Consider the following 24939-nt stretch of genomic DNA (forward strand, 5'->3'; position numbering starts at 1 on the left):
GTGCCAGGGCTTTCTGGAAAGTAAAATAAGCATTCACTAGAAAGATCATTTAGTATATAGGAGAGATACTTGTTCATGCTAGGAAATATTTTTGTAATGTTTTAGAGATTTATTTCTTTAGTTCAAATTTTCATGGTGAAGCAAGTCAGCATACCTCTAATTAAAGATCCTAAATTTTGACATTATTGCATCATAGAATACAGTCAGTCATCCAGGCAATTCAGGTTTTCAAAATAGAAGGTGAGGTGAAGGAGAAAGAAAATGCTGTAGAGGAGATGAAAAGAATAAAATAGGATAGGTATGATGTGTGTGTGTGTGTGTGTGTGTGTATGCATAATAATGCTTCATGCATATTAATGAGAATTGTAGACATTGTTTCAGAAACAAGCATCATTAAAACATTCCTTATATTAGGATAATGCCAACAATTTTGAAAGTTTATTTTCACAAACAACAAAAACTAGAATTATAGCATAATACATACAATTTCAATCCAGAAAGAACTTGGAAAGAAGAAATTTAAGTATGTTTAAGATTAATGATCTTTTTTTATCATTAATTATTGAATCATGCAGCCTAATTCCCATATCTATATTTTCAAATAATTCTTTCATTTTTCTCTTTCATTGGCAGTACTATATGCAGTATAAATTGACTGTATATTTAATTTGCATTTGCTCTAAAACTCTTTAAACAATGCTTCCAGTGGAATTCTTTAAAGGTCCTATAAAGCTAGTAAATAAACATATCTCACAAAAATGGGTTGAAAGTCAAATATAAAAGTATGTATAGAACAAAACTCAGCACAGGATACAATTTAACTCTTAAAGTACAGAGTTAATGTGTTTTGATGAAAATTAGTATCAATAAATGTTATTCATGTCTGTCTGAAAAGTTTTCAAGTATACTTTTAATAGTTATACCTTTATTTTGCTGAACTACTAAAAGGATACTTTGATTGTAATATAGTCTTCTTTGTCAATGACAGTAATGAAATGACTGATGGCTATGATAGAAAAGTTCCATATGGTCTTCTGAGCTAAGTCATATTTATGAAGATCAGTCTGTATTTTCTTCCTTAGGAATGGCAAGTTCATTGAAGAAAATGACAAGTACATATTGAAAGGAAGCAATACAGAACTCACTGTCAAGAACATAATCAATAGTGATGGGGGCCCTTATGTCTGCAGGGCAACAAATAAGGCAGGAGAAGATGAAAAGCAGGCATTCCTTCAAGTCTTCGGTAAGTGTTATAGCACAGTGGTTAAAAATGTGATGTCTGAAGAAAATCTGAGTCAAAGCTTATGGTTGCACTTACAGGAACTGTGTGACTTTCTAAAATTTAGATCTCAGCACTCCCACTTCTAAAATATATTTTTAAAATTACGGTTACCTGATAAACTGTATGAAATTGTGCATATAAATTCATATCAAATATTGGCAGGCACATAAGAGAGGTTAGGAGAAATTAACTTTAATTACTAAAGTAGGATCATCAATCTTTACATGACATATATTGGGATCAGCTTTACTTTCAGTGCACTTTATCAGAGAAGATCTTTTAAGGTGTAATTAGGCGACATGGACCTGCATCTATAATTCAATATAACCTTTTCATATTATCAAAAAGAAATAAAATATAAGCACCTTTCAAATTAACCTAAAATTGCATTGTCTTTCATGGGAAACTTACAAAGAAACAATATATTTTCTTAATTAATTTGGGTAGCTCCATCATGCTGGTCAATATAGCAAGTGTGACTATTCTCTTTGTTTTTTAAAGATTTTGTTTATAATTTATTTATGGATTTATTTTTTTGCATAGGATAACTGGGGTGCAGGCCAGTGTCTCTCAGAGGTTGAGAGGATTTGTGAGACAGAGTGGGGAGCTTAGCAGGTGAATTTAATGAAATACACTGCTGAGGGGAGCAACAGGTGAGAGACAGGAGAGGTCTGCTGCGCCATGTGATTAGCTCCATGGCAAGGGGTCAAATTCAGGTGGTAGCAGTGGGTCCTCCAGCTGGTAGCAGTGAGACTTAATCCTAGACCACCAGGGGGGCCCTGTGAGTATTCTCTTCTAAATAGGTAGTAGTAGGTCTTCCCTGGTGGCACAAGGAGTTTAACTTGCAGCCCTATGAAGCTATCAGCAGCCACTGCAGCACGAATGTGGTTCCCGCCAGGGAGTGACCCACATGGCACACAGAGCTCTCCTGTCTCACCCACTGCTCCCTTCAGTAGTGTATTTCAGTGGTTCTGCTCCCCACTCTGTCTCTGGTGAGTCCTCTCACCACTCTGCCACTGGCAGCTCTGGCCTACACCCCAGTTCTTATATACATAAATAAACAAATCTTAAAAATGAAAAGAAAGTGCTTAGTAGTAACACTTAAATATACTGTAATATTTTAGATCATTTATCCAGTTATACAGATGACTCAAAATTCTTTCACAGAAAAGAGGTGGTAAAGCAAAAAAGGGGGAATGCTGAGTAGGAAGGACCAGAGGCTGAGTTGGCAGAGGCAATCTAACTCCTTAGCACAAAAGAAGAATGGTGGCACCGATGTGGAAAGCTCTCTGCCAGTTGGCTGCCCATGGGCACTGTAATAGATTATTTGAACCAGAAGTTGTTTTTTTTTTAATAAAGCTTATATTTTATTGTGGTATGACAGATGATAAACAGCTGTGCCAAAGCCTATTAAAATAAATTATAAAATTGGAGCATTAAGATGTTCTAAAAAGAATGGGATACTGATTCATCAGGCAGTGTTGGGTGAAAAGGGTCACATTTTGGCTAACATGGTTTTGAAAAGTTACTCAGAAAAGCAACATCTTACCATCTTTATATAAAGATCTTTAGTGAAAGAATAATACACATCAGTAGCTTATATGTGTGTGTATGTATGTTTATGTCTTACACATTATATATAATGTACATAATAAATGTGACATATTCAGGATACATTCATTAATTCCCTCTTTGGTGAAATGTTTTTTTTTTTCTTTTTATTCGTTCATAAATTATTTTATTCTTACATCATTGTAGTCGATCTAGTTCTCTCACCACCATGAAATGTATTTTTAATTTGAAGAAGTAATAACCTAAGTATATGTCCCTCCCCCAAACATGTAGGCCTTAGAAAATTCTTTTGTTTTTTAATTTAAAAATAAGAAAAATAGTAAAGGAGTTTTAAAATTAACAGCCTTAGGGAAAATTAGTTTGTGTTTTAGATTTTAAGTAACTTCGAATTATTTTTCCATGACAATCAATGAGAATTGCTTTAAAAAAATGTTTTATTTTTTTATGCATACAAAACCAGGGTACAGGCCAGAGGTGCAGGTAAGGTGAGACAATTCACCAGAGACAGAATGAGGAACAGAACAGGCAGACTGACAAAGTACACTGCTGAGTGGAGTAGCGGACGGGTCAGGAGAGGTCTGCTGCACCATGTGGATCACCTCCAGGTCTAGGGATAGAACTCACAGTGAAGTGGCTGTGGCTGGCTTGCAGTGCCATGCTTTAACTCATTGCATCACTAGGGAGGTCCGAGAAATACCTTCTAAAGTCTTCTCTATTTTATAACTCTTGTTCATCCCATAAAGCAAAACCTGCCTCTATGTACAAAATTCATAACCCCATCCTGTACTAATGGATTTAACGAGCCACCATAACTTTTTAATCTGAATTTGTCATGTCATCCTTCAGATTGAGTCATGTATATATTCTTTACAGTACAGCCTCGCATAATACAACTTAAAAATGAGACTACATATGAGAATGGCCAAGTCACACTCACATGCGAAGCAGAAGGGGAGCCTATTCCAGAAATCATCTGGAAGAGAGCAGTGGATGGCATCACTTTCTCTGAAGGCGATAAGGTAACAACTCAATGTATAATGGTTTACAAAACCATTGCCTTTTCTGTGCTTTCTATATTATTAAATTTTACTCTGAAATGCACATTATCTTGTAGTGAAACAAAAAAAAATTCAGAGAACAAAAGTCAAAGTAATATTTAAAGGTGTATTTTCTCTAAACCACAAAGCTGCATGTTGTTGGTATTCTCCTTTACATACATGGACTTTTGGTGTATGGTGTATGCTTAATGTAAACTATAATTCTTCCTTTGTGCATAATATGGAACTGTTGAACTATACATCCTGATATAACATAAAATGTTATTGTAAAATGCTATAACCTTTCAAAACAACAAATTTTAGTGCTTAAAAATAGAACTTCTTTAACCTCATGACTATTTCATGTATAATCTAATTTTATATATATTACATATGTCTAAAATATGTATACTATATATATCAGCCAACTAAGGTATCTACTTTATTTAGAAATATGTTCGGGGCGGGGTGAGTAAATTGGTTCTGAAGAGACAGTTATATAGAGAAGCATAGAACTGGACTTTCAGTGATGGACTTAATGCCATATATATATATACATGTTGATTTTAAGCATGCATAATGGAAGTATATATTTATAATATTATTATGCAATTTTACATGATAAAAAAGAAATATTTTTCCATTGTTATTTCAGGGTTATTTGTTCTGTTCACTCTTAAAGAAATTTCAGAGATTTTGTTCACTTTTACTTATCCAATTATCAATAATTTCTAAATTATTTTAATTATTCAGTTGAGTTTTCTTTATTTTCCACTAGATATTGATTGAATAGGACTATCCAAAAATGTATTAATCTGACAGTTTAGTTTTAGCACATTTATTAGAATAATCTCAATGTGTATTCATTGATGAATACTAGAAAAATCTAGACTCATTTAATAAAAGCTATATACTAAATTGTAAGAACATTCAATGTATACAGTAGACTTTCAGACAGAAGAAGAGTTAGTTTTGAGGAACGTGAGGTAGCCATGGATCAAAAGTTATACTGTATTTTGCAATTTACATACTAAGTAATCTATTTTACATAAAAACCTTTATTCTAATTATAAACCAGTCTTTCATTCAAAGGGTTTGTCTCAGAGATTATGTTTTGATATAGTCCTGGCATTAACTTTTGAGCCAAAATATCTTTCGATGATCCTGTTTTTTGTATTAATCAATCTTGACAGTGATGAATTATGATGTGAAGTCATGCAGAGTATCACAGAGGTCAAAGTTTATTCCTAAAACTGTCACTGTGTGTGTCTCATTTACATGTTTAATGTCTGACTTCAGATTCTATCTAAATAGTGTAGTAATAAGACCTACTTGCAAAAAGTTTCAGACGATGATGAAATACAGGTACACGTGTAAAGAACTTACAGATCAAAGAACTTCAATTATTATTGTCTCTGGTCAGAAATATTCAATCTTTTTACATGTTTTTAAACTTCTTAATATTGTTATTTTTGAGGTAAGAACTGCATTGTATATGTTTGTGAAAACAGTTTCACATCCCCTGTATTGTATGGTAACACACCACACTCACCACTGAATAATTCTTCACTAACATCCAGTCAACCCCAACTTCCCTTTCCTCCTACCTCCTCTCTGCTAACAACCATTTTGTTGTCAGAGTCTAAGGTTGCTTTTCTTTTGATTTGCTTAATCATTCGCTTTGTTTTTCACTTTGTATATTGAGTGAAATCATCAAGTCTTTTAAAACAGTCTTTTAAATATATTATAAATGAGAAAGTGATTGCATTAACTCCATGTCAAAAAGACACCAGATAAAAATTTGTGTGCACATGACTAGATGTATTCAATGCGTAACTTGCACATGAACAATACAATGTTGTTAAAATTGTTATAGATGATGCTTTCTAATTGTGGAAGTATATTAAATAATTTCTAGCAGTATTTTCCAATGGCTGAGATATGAACTTGTTTTACTGCCTTAAGTGGAGATTTTGGAACAATACCATCACATTCTTCTTGGAAATTTACAGTGTTAGGAATCGGCATTGGGTGCCATCTTGTTCTGTGATTGGTGTCACTCTCCATCTCTGTAGGAATTACAGGTCTCTGAATTCTTACTCTGAAGGAGGATTATTTCTCAGGTTTTCCTAAGCAATAAAGGCTAGTCTTTCTTCCTGCAAGATACAAAGCCAAAACCAGAAATATCAGATTTGTTACTTCATCATCACTTTTCACTTCGTTTCTGTCCCAGATTTATCTTTTCCAACACTTTACTCTCTAGGGAATAAGAATTCCCCCCCACTTCTTTTGGACAATTTGATACCCCTAGAATAAATAACAGTACATTTTCATATAAAACAGGCTTGAGTTATCTAAATTGCTCCTTAAGATAGGAAGGAAAAGAACACGCCACTGCAAGGCATTGTTTCAAATGCTTGTTTCTGTCATAAATTTCTCAAAGTCATATTTCATATTCATGTTGTAAAACTAGCTTATTTTAAATTCTTCAATGAAGTATGATTACTTGTCATTTTAGCATTACCAGGAAAAAAAATAAAAAAAGATTCCTTACCGGGATGATTTTTACTTCAACAATTCTCATAGCAGACTTAGCCATAAGAATTCCATCTTATGAATTCAATGTTTTATATAATAATTACAAAGCACTTCTACTATTTGTCTGCTGGATGACATCTCACATGTGTCATCTACTGTTAGGATACAGCATCTATAATTATTTTATCCTCTTATACTTTTCCTCCATAGTAAATTATAGTCCTACCTCCACTAAAAATTACAACCACCTAAAGTAGAATTTCTGAACACTCATTTAACAACCAACTTCTTCTCTTTGCTATATTCACCTGCTACCTAAATCATTACATATGAAATTTTCCTTTGAATTGAATTGTTTTTCTTCTAATTCTAAACAAAAGCATCAGTAAATTAAAAAGATAATCATAACTTTTTAAAGTGTATTTTAAAGTAGACATTAAAATAATAATTAAACTGTAGAATATAGTTATCAAAGTATATCCCACACTCAGCATGTTCACCTTTATCTTTACACTTTTTAAAAAGATTTGCTTTTATTTATTTATACATACAGGAACTGGGGTGTAAGCCAGAGGTGTGGGGTCAGTGAAAGGATACACCAGAGACGGAGAGGGGAGCAGAACAGGTGGAACTATTGAAATACGCTGCTGAGGGGAGCAGCGGGGGAGACAGGAGTGATCTGTTGTGCCATGTGGGTCACCTTACTGGCCAGGAATTGAACCCTTGATGCAGTGGCTGCCGATAGCTTCATAGTGCTGAGACTTAACCCCTTGTGTCAGCAGGAAGGCCTACAGATCATACTTTAAAACTTTGTTTTTGTAGAAGAAATGCTTTGAAATATGTGGACATGGCCCTCCCTGGTGGCACAGTGGATTAAAGCACAGCACTGAGAAGCTAAAGCCACTTGCGCATGAGTTCAATTCCCGCCTGCCCCAGAGGTGACCACATGGCGCGGCAGACCTCTCCAGACCCGCCTGCTGCTCCCCTCAGCAGTGTACTTCGTAGATCTGCCTGTCCTGCTCCCCACTCTGTCTCTGGTGAAGCCTCTCACTGCCCCTGAGCCTCTGGCCTGTACCCCAGTTCTGTAGGAACAAATAAATACATCTTTAAAAAAAAAAAAGAAAGAAAGAATGTGGACAAGTTTAACTGGAAATGCTGAGGAATGGAACACATTTAGAAATACTTCAATTAGGATAGAATCAGTTGACCATCTTCTTCTTTACTGAGCTAGCAGTTCCATCCAGTTAAACAAATACCTTGCCCTACATTGGTAATTAAAGTGCTCACAAATCACAGTAACCGAAGCTTTTTTTTAATTTCCGGGTTTAACAACAAATGGCCTTTTAAAAATAATGCCAAATAAATTCAATAAGAATGATAAGCATCAATAAAATACCTACTTCATTTTATCTGAACTAAGTATTAAATTCTGGCTTTACGCTGAGTTGATCAAGTCACAAATTTGTGGTTGAAATAATAATGCTTGAAATAATAACTCTTCACGTCCATTTGAAAAAAAATATTTTTCTGAGTCAATATAAGAAAGAAAAGCTTACTAACTCAACCTTAATTTTAGTAATTTAAATATATTACTTTCAGTTCCTTCAAATAAATAAATCTATTCAAGCAGAAACTCAAGATGTCAAAAAAATTACAAAATACAAAGAGTCAATTTTAATATATAGTTTTGTATTTATATACAGAAGATATAGGTGTACCAAAGTGTTCCTTTCTATTTTTCTTTTCCATCACTTTATGGTGGTATAATTTACAAAGCATCATCCTGTTTATATATATTGCAATATGATTTCAATAACATCTCATTAAAATACATCAGAAACCCTTAGAAACATATACATATTATATACATGACAATATTATTAACTGTAGTCACCACATTGCATATTATATCCCCATGACTTTTTTATTTTATATTTGGATAATTTTATGTTTTGACACCATTCATATATTTTGCTCCCACATGCCTCCTCAAGCAACCACAAATCTGTTCCCTCTTTGAGTTTGGTTTATTTATTTATCTAGATATTATACATAAGTGAAAGCAGATGGTATTTGTCCTTCTCTGTTTCATTGTTTGATTTCTGGCCCTTAACATGTATTCATGCTGTTGCAAATGGCAGAATTCTCGTCACTTGTATGACTGATTAATATTCCTTTGTGTGTGTTTGTGTGTGAGAGAGAAAGAGAGATAAAACTGAGTGCATACTTCTTAAATACAACCTGCAGACATTTTAGATGTGACTAATATATTTTGTTTCCTAAAATTCATTGACTAACATAGCAAATATAATTAAGGTTCTTATAATTATTATTCTAGGCATGGACAGTGCAGCATTAAAATGTGCTTACAGTTCAGAACAAGAAATAGAAAGAGTGCATATTTAATTTGATCAATATTTTTATGAATAGAAACTTTTGAAATATGCAATTTTATTTTCAAAATATCAATTTTAATTTGTAATTGGTTTTTTACTAGGATCCAAACATAGCTTTGACCTTTTTTTCTATGCTGTCACAACATTCAGATCAGCTTGTTATTTTGACAGACTTCTATTAACTCATATTGGAAAGTATACCTCTTTAATCAAAAGATCTATAAATGTAGTCCATTGTTAGGAAGTTACTTATCTACTTACTTAAAACAAAAAAATTTAAAAATATATAATGGACACACACTACTGCATAGACACTAGACTGAAAACAACACAATTTGTCTGTTAAAATATGCCTAGGTGTTACAATTGAGGGGCAAAATTCAGGTGTAGCCTACATCTGGGTGTTCATACAGGTGTTAGCAGGAAATAGAGGCCAGCCATAATCTTTGCACATTCCTTTTCTTTTTGTTCCAGTCTGCTGGTACCTCCTATAAAGTAACCATTTTTATTTATTTTTTATTTTTACTTATTTATTTATTTATTTATTTATTTATTTATTTATTTATTTATTTATTTATTTTATTTATTTTTTTTTTTAAGATTTATTTTATTTGTACATACAGAACTGGGGTATAGGCCAGAGGCTCAGGGGCGGTGAGAGGCTTCACCAGAGACAGAGTGGGGAGCAGAAAAGGCAGATCTACAAAGTACACTGCTGAGGGGAGCAGCGGGCGGGACAGGAGAGGTCTGCCACGCCATGTGGTCACCTCCGGGACAGGCGGAGATCGAACTCATGCGGAAGTGGCCTTAGCTTCTCAGTGCTGTGCCCCAACCCACTGCGCCACCAGGGAGGGCCTAAAGTAACCATTTTTAAAAATATTTATTTATGCATATGGTACTGGGGTACAACCCAGAAGTGCTGGAACAGTGAGAGGATCCACCAGAGAGAGTGGGGAGCAGAATAGCTAGATCTATCAAAGTACACTGCTGAGGGGAGCAGCAGGTGAAACAGGAGAGGTCTGCTGTGCCATGTGGGTCACTTCCTTGGCTGGGGATCGAACTCATGCTACAGTAACTGCTGAAAGCTTCATAATGCTGTATCTTAATCCCTGGCCACCAGAGAGGGCCCTATAAATTTATAGCTTTGCTAACAATCTGATATTTTGTAATTGCCACAAATACACATCTCTAGATGAACTGGCTTTCGTGGTCTGTGTGGTTTATGTCCAAGAGTCCCACAGACTCTCACAAATAGAGAAAGATTTCTTCAAGGGCTCCCATCCTCATATCACAACAGGAGAAAATGGAAATAAGGAGTCAGCTGTATGTGAGAGAGATCTTTTAGCTTTTTATCATAGCCTGAGGAACAGACTTGTCTTTGAATATTCATGAAAAGGGTAACTGTACACCTTTCCAGAAACCTCAAAAGACAGGTGATACTTTCACACTTTCCCACTGCCACATTCCAGAGCTCAAATATCTCCCACAGGGAGCTTTTATGTATCTGGGTCTGGATAGATTACAGCAAGCTGCTTTAGTATCTAGCTTCCAATTCTAGGTGCTAATTGCAATTTCTTCCTGTTGGTACAATGAAAAATCTAAACATACCCTCATCGACTGGAGACCACTGAAAATCAAATGATTTTTTTTTTTGTAGGTAATTTTAAAAGTCTGAGAGATAATCAAGGGCTGGACACAAGGTTGAATAATGAGGTTCATCATCTACATTTAGATACTACTTTGAGACCGGGAAAGGTGGTACTTTTATCTCTTCCATAGAAACAGGTACAAAGAATCAAGAAAAATCAGGAGATTATGGAATATGATCCCAAAGAAAAACAAGATAACACCTTGTGGAATAAAACTTTAATGAAAATGGTGAATTGCCTGATAAAAATTTAGAAAATAGTCATAAATATCTCACCACCATAAGAGAAGAATACATGAACATAGTAATAACATCAAAAATATAGAAAATATAAGAAAGGAGAACCTCCCTTGTGGTGCAGGACTTAAAGACACAGTACTTATAAGCTGTTCTCAGTCACTGCAGTATGAGTTCAATACCTGGCCAGGTAGCTGACCCACATGGTGTGGCATGGTGTAACCTCTCCTGTTTTGTCCACTGCTCACCTTAGCAGAGCATTTCAGCAATTCTGCCCCCACTCTGTCTCTGGTGAATCTTCTCACCCTCCCACAACATCACTGATCTACACCCCAGTGTAGGCACCATAAAAAAAAGTAAATCTTGGCCCTCCCTGGTGGCGCAGCAGGTTAAAGAACAGCACTGAGAAGCTAAAGCCACTTGCGCATGAGTTCAATTCCCATCTGCCCGGGAAGTGACCACATGGCGCGGCAGACCTCTCCTGACCCGCCCGCTGCTCCCCTCAGCAGTGTACTTCGTCCATCTGCCTGTTCTGCTCCCCACTCTGTCTTGGGTGAAGCCTTTCACCGCCCCCTACATCTCTGGCCTATACCCCAGTTCTGTATGGAGAAAGAAATAAATCTTTAAAAAAAAATTGTTATAGACATCAGTTTTTTATTAGTGACATGGTAAACACAGAACAAACAAATAGTAGATACTTAAAGCAACTGAAGCATAACACTACAGAAAGTCATCAAATCATAAAGGAAGGGAGGAAGAACAGAACAGCAAAATGGGAACACAATGGGAATAAATATATTTGTAGTAATCGTTACTTTGCCTTGATATGAAATTCAATCTTTGTGTTTAGATCCAGACATGTTATTACAAAAAAAAAAAAACATGTTTGTACATGTCAGAATCACATGAGGATGTGCATGTACTTACACCTGACTAAGCATCACTCCCTAAGGGGTGACACTCTTTTAGATACTCACAAATCTCTAGAGAACTTATTAGAGTCTTGATATTCAATACAACTATACATAGAATAAGATATATAAGAAATTCCATTTGCATACAATGGGCTTAGTGATTAGGGTCAATTCCTAATCATTTTAGCTGTGATAGTCACCTTTCATGAAAAATGGAGCTTAATGAATTACTGTTGTCAGTAGTTGTAACTCTGATTCTTTGTTTCAGTTCCTAGATTTGCCATTTACCTGTCATTTTTTACTAGTTAAATTACCACATTATTCAGAGGTGTATGTCCATTGTTTATAATAATTACCCCTCAAACTCTTAAGTTTCCTTGTTCTATAAATTTCTGTACAGGCTCAGTAGATAATCATACTTTTTAAGAATTTCCTTTCATTCTGATACTAAACCCTTTTCAAATTCATATATTTGCTAATTTTTCAGTTCATGATTTTCTTATAACTTAGTGTAGTAAGGCAGTGTGATTCTAATTTACTTCTAAATAGCTTTCGCATAGAACTCAATTATAAGAAAAGCTAGGATTACTTCGGTAATATGCCTACTTTGGAAAAGAAAGTCAATTTCTGATTCTAGAGTAGAAAGTTAAAGAGCATACTCCTGGCACCTGTAGATTTTAATGCCTATATGTATATATTTTTTTCTTTTCAGAGATAATGGGCTTTTCAGAAGGATTTTGTATTTGAATGACATTTTTAAGGTCTACCTAATGCACTTTTTTCATAGTGGTGCTCTGAGAGCAATATTATAGGTCCCTGCTGGGCAGTAGGCAGAATGTATACTTCTCTTCCCCATCTAATGTAGGTGGTAGACTATAATTAGGCATGTTGGAAATCTTCTTTGATGCTTCTGTGCTTGCTGTGAGCTGGGTTTTCAATCATTTACAACTTTCTGAAATTTCTTTTCCAGCCCACAGCTTGAATAACAATTATCAAATGATGCTAGTCATAAGTTTAACAGATTCTCTTAAAAATGATTTTTGAGAAAATTTAAATTGTTACTATTCTTTATTTAAAAATCATCATTTATTAATGACCTTTTTTTTTTTTTAGTTTTATTAAGGAATTTCAGTTTGAAAGAAAAGGCCATCCAATTTGTGAGATGATATGATAGTAGTTTAGAATGTCCCAGTAATTGTTTTTTTGGGACATGTCATTTACATGTTGAAAGTTATTTAACTAGGACTCTAACAGAACATATATTATTTTTCCTTGTAAATGTCATGCTATAAATACTATAAAACTTAGTTGTTATTTATTTCTCCTTATGAAGAATATGCTCTATCCCTAGAGAAAATATAAAATTATATAGCTATAAAGACATATACAGTAATTAGTTAATTTTACTTAACATAAATAAACAGATTTTCTGGTAGATGTAACTTTGAATTATTTATATGATACTTCAGTGAGTAATATTAATTAGATTCAAAAATCAAGATGAAGTAAATTTGAATGCATGGTAGGGACACTTGGCACAGACTTAACTATATATGGGAAATATAAATACTTGAAACATCATTTGAATATGGTGTCTTAACAAGTGTACACTATATCTGTGAAAATAGCTAAGTAACAATTTTTATAAATATCTTGCTGAAAAATACATATTTTAAGCATTCTATTGTTGAGACCAAATATACAAAAATTGTGCATTAAATATTTAGTTCCCAGTAGTCAGTGAATAAAGTAGAATATTCTATTTATTTTTCTAAAGTGGTTTATTTTAAAGAAAATTACTTTAGTATAGTTCCTGAAATGTTTTTATTTCTCCTATTTGTGATAGCAGATAATATATTAATTAAGATCAGTTATTGAAAACTTCAGAAATAACCATTTAGTTATCTACTGAATTGTGAGTTTTGAAGGAGAAATACCTCTTAGATGAGAGTAGTCTTTGGCTATGATTATTCTGTTATAATACAGAGATTAAAATAGTATCACTGTTGTTATTTAATAATCACAAATGTTCATGTGTGACACAACTTTAATTAATATCTGCATTCTGTAAACTCTAAATTCCAACTATATAGTTGAATATTTCTACCCAACTTGTCTTCTGTATTAAAGAGTGTACCAAACACTCCATTTAGATACTGAGTTAATACATCATGGCTAAACTGTCCATTCCAACTCTGTACAGGGTTCCCAAATTTGCTTCTTCCTCAACCATACCAATTTCATTAGATGGTGACACCTCCCTTCCAATTATAGAGTAAAATTCTTGTAGCTATCTTTGACCATTGTCTGTCATTATAACTGCATTCAATTTTTTAGCAAATTCTATTAACCCTATTATAATTATAATCAAAATTTGCTTCTTTTTTTTTTTTGGCACACTACTTTCACTGTTCCAGTCCAGGGCAACTTGACTAAGTTACTGTAGTAGCTATTTTTTAGAGATTTCAATATTGGTACATTTCAAATAAGCAAAGTAATATCACTGTTTTATTCAGAAACTCTCATGGCTTCTTATATTTTTTGTACACCTCTACACAACTTAGTTACAACTTACTTACACTGCTTAGTAATAACTACATAGCAGACCACTCTTCAGTCCTTCATTATCCTCTCTTTTTCCTACTATTAAGCTCAATTAATTTCAGACAAATAAGATTACACATTTCTTTTATCAATTCTTGGACATTGCAAGCTTTCAAGTGGTGTTAATTTTCAGCCCATCTAGAACAATGATTGGACTTTGCCAATTATTTGTGTGTAAAAAACTATCACAGATATTTGATGTAGTGGTGTTCCCAATTACTTTTGAGTTTGCTGAGGGAGTCCCTAATTACTAAACAAATCTATGTGATAAACGATTTTTTAACGGTCTTGACAATACTTATGTTAAGGTTAGTTGCTGACTTCCTTAAGTAAGTGAAGGTTAAATTGTTGAACACTTTCTTTCACTTAAAAAATCTGTAGCCAGTTAAGAGCTTAACCTTTGTGCAAATCACTAGAGTTGATTTACTAAATGGGTGGGTTTTGCATTGAATTCTCAGGTTCACTATATCAGCAGAGTTCTAAGAGTTGTGATAATACTGGGACCTGATTTTTAAACAAGGAAATGAAAAAAAAATAATAATGCCAAAGGCATAGTAGCATATCCATGCATAAACAACTTTAATTGATTTTCTTTCTGATTGCTTAGTAAATGAATGATTTCTTTATTCATAAATTAAAATATCCTGGGGGAATCAAATGGCAGATGAGGTGATAATTAAGCAATTCTACACATAAGATAATATAGAAGCAGGAGGTTAGCTAGCACTGAAATTGCACACGTTTGCTCTGTATAACAGAGACGATAATGGAAGTATTTTGTGGCTTTTAACCCCCTCTTCCTGTGTTCCAGGAAACATGCCTAACTGACTATTTTGCTCAATATCTTGAGATAACACTTCTTACCTGTATACAATAAGTAGCATAATATTATTTTACTATCTGCTCATAAAATGGGCAACAGTTTTCTCTGTCTTGTAATTATTTGATCACTTCTCAAATCTGCATATTTCAGCACAGAATTAGCAGTCTGATAAAGGCTGTTTCATCATTTTTATGTCTTGAAGCAAAGGTAATATAATTTCTCAAACTATCACTATGTCCAACAGACTCCCTTTAATGATATATGTTCATAATATTTCATCATCTAGTGATTAATGTACATCACTATAAAGATTCATCAGACTTGTCTGATCTGTAATTTTCTGTGATCTTATCAGAAAAATGAATATAATATAGAAATATAGGATAGTTTATCTTCTTTTATTTTTGATAAAATCCATAATACATCTGCTCCTTTCTGTGGCTTACTGTTGTGGCATTGATTAATTTACAGAAAACATTCCCAAGGCTTATTAACCTAGCCTTTGTTAACAAGAAAGCATTTCTTAATGTATAGATATTTAAATATATTTTTGGCATTAAGTGATTTACTTTTTAAATAGAAGGAAAAACAAATATGTATGACACCAGGTTGGCTTTTACTTTATATTATCAGTCTAATTAAAAGTCATATATAGTGTTATAAACTAATGTTAATTTAATAAAAAGAGGAATAAAAATAAAGTGAAGCTATTAATAATGAGATATACTATATGAATTATCATACCAGATCCAAATGGTGTCAGAATATGCTAAAAACTTTGCACTTTTAGATTTTTTTTCCTAAAGATTTATTTATTTGTGCATACAGAACTGGGGTACAGGCCAGAGGCTCAGGGGTGGTGAGAGGCTTCACCAGAGACAGTGGGGAACAGAACAGGCAGACCGACGAAGTACACTGCTGAGGGGAGCAGCGGGCGGGCCAGGAGAGGTCTGCCACACCATGTGTTCACCTCCGGGGCAGGTGGGAATTGAACTCATGCGGAAGCGGCTTTAGATTCTCAGTGCTGTGCTTTAACCCTCTGGGCAACCAGGGAGGGCCTGCACTTTTAGATTTTAACTGTGAAACTAGTGACAGTTGTAAAATCTTTGTAAAATGACTCATTTCTCTCCATGCTTAATGGTAAATAAGGCCTTCATCTATATCCTAACTTTAGGTAATGATACCAATACCAATAATGGAAAAAGTATGGCAGGATGGGAAACACTCAGAAGAAAAAGAACATGTGATTCCTGTGCTTTCTCAAACCTAATGTCTAGGATTTTTCAGGCCACAGAGGAGGGGTGAAGAACTTTGGTTGTCTTAGTTTAGGACAGTTTTCTTATCTTGAGCGACCCAAGGAGTGACTTACTAGAGGAGACAGGTGCATGGGGAAGAGAGAAGTTCAACAAAGGCAGACCTCAAGATATCCTCAGCATTTTCCTCAGTAATATTCATCTGGTTATTGGTAAGAGTTTATATCTGAGGAAAATACTGAAGGCCACAGAGAAATCACTGAAAATTATTTTAGTCAGGTGAGCAAATCAGTCCTAAATTAGAGATTGTTCCCAACTCCTCTGAGAAAGAGGGGTGACCTCTACATCTCCACATCTTCTAACAAAAGGTCTCAAGGGAATAACATTTGTAAAAGTAATTTAATAGTGTCTCCAAAACACTGATTCAAAAAGATACTTACACCCCCATATTTATTGCTGCATTATTTACAATTGGAAAGACGTGGAAACAGCCCAAATGCCCAAAAGTGGATGACTGGATTAAAAAGATGTGGTACATATACACAATGGAATATTACTCAGCAACCAAAAAAAGAAACACGTACCTTTTACAGCAACATGGATGGAGCTGGAAGGGATCATGCTGAGTGAAATAAGCAAGAAAGAAAAGGAAAAATACCGAATAGTTTCACTCATAGCAGGAGTATAATGGATCAGGTGGGAATAATAACAACGAACAGTTATATACCAGAGGCAATTTATGGGGGTGGAGTGTGAAGTGGGGTCCAAAATAGTGGGAGGAGGGAAATGCATGGATTTTGGTGATGGCACAGGGGTGATTTGGTGATGGGAAGCCCACGAGGATTACAACTGAGATGGAAAAATGCACAAAATGATATAAAATAAATTATTATTTAAAAATACTTTAACAATTTTCAAAGAAAAGAATGAATACAGAAAATAATAAACACATTTAAATATGTATTTTTTTAACTGCATGGGCACTACCGATAGAAGATAGAGTAAAATTAATGAGGCAAAAAAGATATAAAACAGACCAAGTCACTATTGTACAGATTTTTTAAGTAAAAGGGACATTGGATGGAGCAACAAAATCAAAAGGAAAAATTATGAAATCAAAGGAAGAACAATATAACCTATCTAAATGAAAAATAGACAGGAAATAGATTCATGCAGGCTTACAGCACTTCTGTGTTTCATTTTAGCCAAAGACAGCACAGAAATAATATTTTCCATCTACTTTGTTTTTCCTTAAGTTGTGGTTTTTTTTTTCTTTTTGCTACATCTTGAATGAATCCTTAACAAGATATACAAAAGGAAAGGATACTGACTCATTAATATTGATTAAATATATTTAAAAATTTTGTATAGCATTGTAATACTTCCTTTTGGGTATTATGCTTCTTGCTTTTAAAAAATCTTTAGTAGTCTATAATTTGAGATAGATTACCATACTGTTTAGACACTGGCTGCTAACTACAATTCTGATGATATTTATCATGCACTTATTACCGAACCCACATAATCTTACATAACTGTAAACAGATGTGAGGAAAAATAATAAACGTCATATACTGTGTATTAGTGAACTTATACGGTCATAACTCAGCAAAATAAATAACTTGAAAATTTCAGTAGTTGCAGTATCAACATGTATGTTTGTAAATTGGCTGAAGCAGCATGCTCTAGAGTTAATTTCTGATCTGTTCTATATGTTCTTATAAGTCAGGAAATGGGATAAAAGAACATACTGGATATGCTGTTTCTGAAATTCCATTATACAGTGTCAGATATAAATTAAAAATAAAGATGAGGACTAGAGAGCAGTGTAATGAAGCCCACATCTGTCACTCAGCTTCAGTAGTTATAAATGTGTCATTCCAAATCTCATGCTTTTAACACTGTATTTCCTCTATTTTCCAATAGGTTATTGTTATGTTAGATAACAAAACATTTTACGTTTTTAATCAAAAAATGTGAACCAAACCTAGACTTATCTAATGTCTCAAAACAATGAAACCAATGGTGATTCAAACAGTTTAATTTAATAACATGATACCAATGTTTGCAAAATAAGTTTCCTTATATGACGTACATTATCGCAATTCATCTGACCATCATACAGTAAATGTTGAAAAGCAAGGATTTCAGAGTATAAAATGCTCCATTCTGTCTGATCCTTTTTCTGTGAGAGTCTTATTGTTGTGTGATATGAAACTAAACTTTACCTCAATAAAGATGTAAATTTTAGATCTATCTTCTTGACTTAACCCTTAGTGATTTTTAAAAATAAATGGCTATTCCTTTCTTCTTTTCCATTATAAGGGATATATAGGGTAACTTGGATTCCAAAAATAATAGTGATCATCCTATTCCCCCTCATTTCTTAACTTTGGACAAAGTTACTGAATTTTATAGTGCTTGAATCTGTAGTACTTTTCAAGTCCGAAGTTTCTATCTTAGCCTCCTATTTCTATCTTGAATTCACAATACTCTAAATAACACTGATATCAGATATGTCACTGCATTACCTTCAGTTTTCATTAACATTCTACACACATTCACATAAGACAAAATAAATACCTGGTGAATCAGGAACAGGCAGTTATGTCAAAATTATGGCTGCCCTGTTACAAACATATTTCCCTTGTCCTACTTTACATTCTTGGCGTTCCAGTCACAATGAATGACCATATAGCTGACTGATCTTTGACATTAAAGTCATGGCATTTGAGAAGGGAATGTCATCCTGATGTAAATCTGGGTCAAGAATACACCCAAGCCATCCACAAATGTCAAATTTAATATTTAGCATTTTATTAGTACTATTATGGATGAAATAAAATATAGATCACTCACTTTGTAACTTAATCATTTATGTGACATGTTTTATCATCCATCATAGTAATTTTGCTCTCCTAGGATTTTTCTTTGTTCAATTTGAATTTTGTCATTTACTTAAATGTTACATTTTTTATTGACAAATTGGTTTAAATAATTGACAGAGTTGATAGAATTCTGAGAACAATTTAGCAGCAGTATGCTCTTTTAGTTAGAATAGGATCAGACGTAATCCCCTATGAGATGGAGTATCTTTGACACTACAATAAAATAAGTGTTTTATAAATTCATATTTATCACTTTGATTTAGAACATCAATAGTTTGTACCAAACTAAGTACTTGGTAGTTACTAAATTTGTGGCAATCACTCACTCATTTCATTAACATAGCAATTCTGTGGAGTCTGTCCATACCCACTGCACAGAGAGCTAGAACAAAGTAGGTAATCCCTGGTCACAAAGCTTGTAGGTGGTCCAACCTGACTGTAAAATTCCCAGTCTACTTCTGCAGCATGGCACTAGCTATTATATTATACTATAGTAGGCAACACTCTCAGTCACCAATATAAAATACGCATGTGTCATTTGGACAACCAGCATTTTGACAGTTATCAGTCGGAACACAACTTGCTTAATTTTTTAACTACTATCTGAATAGTTTATACTACTTTTGATTTTGTTATCAAATTTTTACTTATTAATATTTCAACTTCAATATTTAATGCTAAATACTATGGAGTGGAATGACGGTTATTAAAATATTGCTAGTTGGCCCTCCCTAGTGGCACAGTGGGTTAAAGTGCAGCACTGTAAGCTGGCCACAGCCTCTTCAGTGTGAGCTAATCTACAAGGCCTAGCAGACCTCTCCTGTCTCACCTGCTGCTCCCCTCAGCAGTGTACTTTGTCAATCGGCCTGTTCTGCTCCCCACTCTGTCTCTGGTGGATCTTCTCACCACCCCTGCACCTCTAGCCTGTACCCCAGTTCTGTATGCATAAATAAATAAATATTTAAAAATGATAGTTATAAAATATGAATATACATAGGCATGGTTTTATACATTTTATACGTATACAATAATATAGTAGCAATAGATATAATTTCCCATCTAGGGAATTTTAACAGACCTACCCAGATATATTCTTTTTTCTTGCCATCATACCTCCTGTGCAGTCAATCAGAAACATTGTTGATTATGCATCATTCAGTTTGTAGACTTTCCTCACTTCTCCCCATTTCCACTACTACTCCCCCAAACCAGAAAATTATCAGAACAGTTTGTATTCAGTAGTCTTCCTTCCCTCTCTCAAATTCATTCTTCATTTTGATGCACAAGGAAACTTTACAAATAATAAATGCGTTCTCTTCATTAATTTTCAGTCTGAAACTTTCCATATCCTTTTTTACTTGCTTATGTAGAGAGCATCCAAATTATTTCCCTTGGTTTCAGTGTTTTACAGTTTTATTTACATCTGATTCACAGATCATGTAGTTTCCACTGAAATGTACATTTAAATACTTTTTAATATACAAACAAGTTTGTTCAATCATCAACATAATCAATTTTGGAACATTTTCATCACCTCAAATTGAAATTCTAATCTGCTTCTATATTACTTCCAACCTCCTCACCTTAACCTGCCACTGATGTACTTTTAATTTGTGTAGATTTCTCTACTTAGTCAATATCTATAGATAAAAATATTCACTGTAACCTTCAGTACTAGCGTTTTCTGCTTAGTCATAGTGTTCACTTTGTAATTTATTTAAGAGCTACATTTCTTTTTATTGCTCAGTATTCCATTGCATGGATATAAGACTCTTATTTACGCATATATTAGTAGATGGCCCTTTATACTGCTCTGACATTTTGTTTTATCATAACTGTTGTGTACACTTATATACAAATTTTTGTGTTGACATGGATGTTCTATTGGAATTATAATGGTTGATTCAACTAGTGACGCTATGTTTAATATTTTGAATAACTGTCAGACATTTTATCCCAAGCATTGCACTAGTTTGCATTTCCACTAACAATGCATGTGGTTTTATTTTCTTACATCTTTGGTAATGTTGGTTTTTATCATTTTCGTATTCATCCCTGAGGAAGTGAAATAGTATTGTGGTTTTGATTTGTATTTTCATAATGGCTAATGATGTCAAACATCTTTTCATTTCTTTTTGGTCTTTTAAAGGAATACAGGCTACTTCAGATGAGTTGTATATTGTGATTGTAATTTCAGCATAGCAATTAATGTATAGTGAGGTAAGAAAAAAAAATCCTGTAAGCAGATCTTCTGCCCACCTGTGTCAACACAGATGTCACTTTTTCTTTCCTTTTCCTAATAAACCCATTTTTCAAATGTAGACTTAAAAAACCTACAAAGCATGATGACATATTTTAAATGTCCAGCAGTTAAATTTTGCAAACAGATTTATATTGAATCTACCACTCAAATTAATTGTCCAGCAATTAAATTTAACAAACATATTTATATTGGATTTACCACATGATAACATGTGTGGAATATACAGAAACAAAACTGATAGCAAAACAGAAACCAACAAGTATAGAGAACAGATCGATAGTTGTCAGGAGTATGGGTTTGGGCTTGAGTCAAGTGAGTTACTTACAAATGACTCACTATACAGTGATGGGTGAAACAAGACTTTTGTTAATGATCACAACGCGGTATAGACAGATGTCAAATTTAACATTGTATATCTGACGTATGTAATTTTGTAAACCATTATAGCTTTAGTGAAAAATTAGTAATAGTTGCATAATGAAAAGATGGTAGTTATCACATAGATCATTGATGAAAGTATTGCCTAAATGAAGAAATATTAGAAAATCCTTGTATTAATTAGCAAAATAATATTCAAATAAGCAGTCCTGAAAACTGACCTGTGAAGGCAAAAATTATAATAGCAAATCAGATTTCAGACAATGCCTTTCTGTAAAGAATTGGAATAGCGATGTACAGGCAGACACTTTACTTTCTAATAATCTCATGTCTTGTAGTGATAGAACCTGAAGCTCTAACTGAACAGCTAATATGCCCACTAACCTGTCTTAATCAAGTATCAGCTGTCATAAATGAATCCTCACTGGGTAGAAAATTAAAGCCAATACATAAATGAATTTCTTTCAAAAATGTCCTTTATGTATTGTCCCAGCACAGAATCTTTTGGAATGTCATATGAGACAGAGTGACTTTGGTCCTCTGATGTCAGTATTTGAGATAAATGAATTTTATGCATTATTACAGAGCTGATGCCAAGTCTGGAAATGGCTTATAATTTCATAGGGAATCACTAACCCTCTCAAATACTATTTTTCTATAACCTCTATTAATATTTAAGGCAATTTCTATTAATATTTTCAGATAACATTTAAATGTCAACATTTTACTTGTCACTCAAACACACCAATAATTTTTCACAAGTTAAAAAACACATAATTTCAATAGGTAATAACAAGAGGACATGTTTCTTTTCAAGAGAGTTAAATTTAACTTTCATTATTACAAAAGTGATAGTTTTTTGTATGGGAAAATATATTTACATTTCACCTTCAACATTAAAATGAGGGATTTGGGGTTTCATTTTTGAGACAGTACAAATGTATTACCATAGAGCCTGGGGATGTGAACACTCATAAAATTAATATGAGAATTAAAAGTTTGCTTTAAAAAATCTTAACTACACAAGAAATAATTTCTGCAGCTGGAATCATTTTTTGCTGGAAAACAGAGGAAATAATGTTGCTGACTTTTGCATAGTCATGGGGTCTTTTTTGGTCACATTTAGCCTCAATGTGATTGCTCTGTTTGAAATATCCAGAGACATCTGTCAATATTTTTCCAACTCGACTGGATGAGTGAGACTGTAAATAGGAAAGACTGAGAGCAGATAGGACTATAGAAACAGGTGCTAAAATTAGAAATGATGCTGAGCAAGATGAAAATGTGACTTCTTATCACTTAAAATATAAAGATAAAGCTTTGTACACTGGTCCATAACTCAGAAGAGTATGGCCAGGGCATGAAAACATACTTGTGTCATTCATGCAAAAAAGACCCCTTAGTGAGAACAGGTGATGCAGAGGGAAGGGGAGATTTATTAAAATTTGCATATCCTGTTAGAGACAGATATCTGGGGTTTGCCTGTATGTGGCTTTCCAGTACTGAATTTCCAGGGTAGGAAGGATGGCATATAGATTAAAAGTGATCATCAGTGTAAGCGTGGGTAGGAGTATCACTGCCAAATTATGGTGTATTGAGTTGGAAAGAGACCAGAAGAGATCAGTGACTAGGACAGAACAGACACCTACTGGGGAGAGAGGATTTTTTTTAAAAGATTTATCCATTTAGGGCCCTCCCGAAGCCTTTCACCGCCCCTGAGCCTCTGGCCTGTACCCCAGGTCTGTATGCACAAATAAATCTTTAAAAAAAAAAAAGGTTTATCCATTTATGCATACAGGCCTGGGTTATAGGCCACACATGCAGGGGTGGTGGGAGCATTCACTAGAGACAGAGTGGGGAGCAGAACAGGCAGATTGACTAAGTACACTGCTGAGGGGAGCAGCAGGGTTGACAGGAGAGGTCTGCTGTGCCATGTGGGTCAGCTCATGCTGGGGATCCAACCTAAGCTGAATTGGCTGTGCCTTGCTTCTCAGTCTGCACTTTAGCCCTTTGAGCCACCAGGAAAGACCCAGAGAGAGGATCTTACAACCCAGACTAAGAGGTCGAAAGAACTGGGAGGAAAATCAGGAGAGTGGGCCTGGCATCACAGACTTGGGAAGTCAGTATATAAGGAAGGAAGAGCATTCAGTAGGAGTCACTGATGAATAGAGGTGCAATAAGGACCAAAGAGTAACCAGTTAGTGATTAAACTAAACCAAAGAGTAAACATTTAGTAGTGTGTTACCTTGGACAGCAAACTGTCCATTGGCTTTTGATTTACTGTGCTGAATTTTACTTCTGTGAATTCTTGCTTCCCCCTTTCTTAATTAAGGTAGTATTTTGGCAGCACTGTATATCATAAAACCTCACATTATTATTTTTTAAGCCATGCTTGAAAGCTAGAGAACATATGTTTGGCCTTGAATCCTGATCTGAGGCACATAATTCATCCCTAGTATATTTTGTTTTCAAAGAATGTAAGTTGTACATAAGACAAGCAGCTATTTTGTCTATATGAAATTGCATACCTACTTAAAATTAAATACAGTAGCAGTGAGATCATGTACTATTAATTTCACATTTCAAAAAATGTTTCGAAGTAGTCTTGATGCTATTATAGTTAAGGACAATAATTTTAATACAAATTGCACACATGCTTTTCAATTTATTCGAATTCTTCATATGGAAAATTAAGCTATTACATAGACACATGATAGCATACACATTCTAAATATATGGCATACAATATTTTATTGAGGCACTCAAAAAAAAAGAGTCAATTCCATAATAAAAAGTATATGTTTCAAAAGAATGACAGGTCTTAGAAGTTCAGTGTATTTCCTGAATGTACAAATAATTCAGTGAATAAACTTTATCTTTCAGTAGTTTGCTATAAAAATAGAACGAATTAAGCAAACAATTTTAGGGATTGTAATTATGTTCCACACAAGAATTCTTATTTGAATTGTAATCTACAGATTATTGAATTAGAAGCAATTCCTTGACTTGGGTCAATATTCATGGAGTAAGTAATTAATCACTCCATGTCGTTTCCATCGACTAAGAATGACCATGCTATGGTTTTAGTAATGTGTCTGTGATTCAT

At 34.0% G+C, this 24939-nt stretch overlaps 1 protein-coding gene across 1 annotated transcript in view; it reads left to right on the forward strand.

The window, feature by feature from the left end:
• The window catches only part of NCAM2 (neural cell adhesion molecule 2), a 402212-nt gene that overhangs the window by 275956 nt on the left and 101317 nt on the right, over positions 1–24939 (forward strand). The window contains exons 7-8 of the mRNA XM_004675306.1: positions 1083–1243; positions 3728–3873. Of these exons, the coding sequence (XP_004675363.1) occupies positions 1083–1243; positions 3728–3873 (307 nt within the window). The remainder of the gene's footprint in view (positions 1–1082; positions 1244–3727; positions 3874–24939) is intronic.

Source organism: Condylura cristata, unplaced genomic scaffold (assembly GCF_000260355.1).
Source record: "Condylura cristata isolate star-nosed mole 26May11 unplaced genomic scaffold, ConCri1.0 scaffold00003, whole genome shotgun sequence".
Classification (NCBI taxonomy): domain Eukaryota; kingdom Metazoa; phylum Chordata; class Mammalia; order Eulipotyphla; family Talpidae; genus Condylura; species Condylura cristata.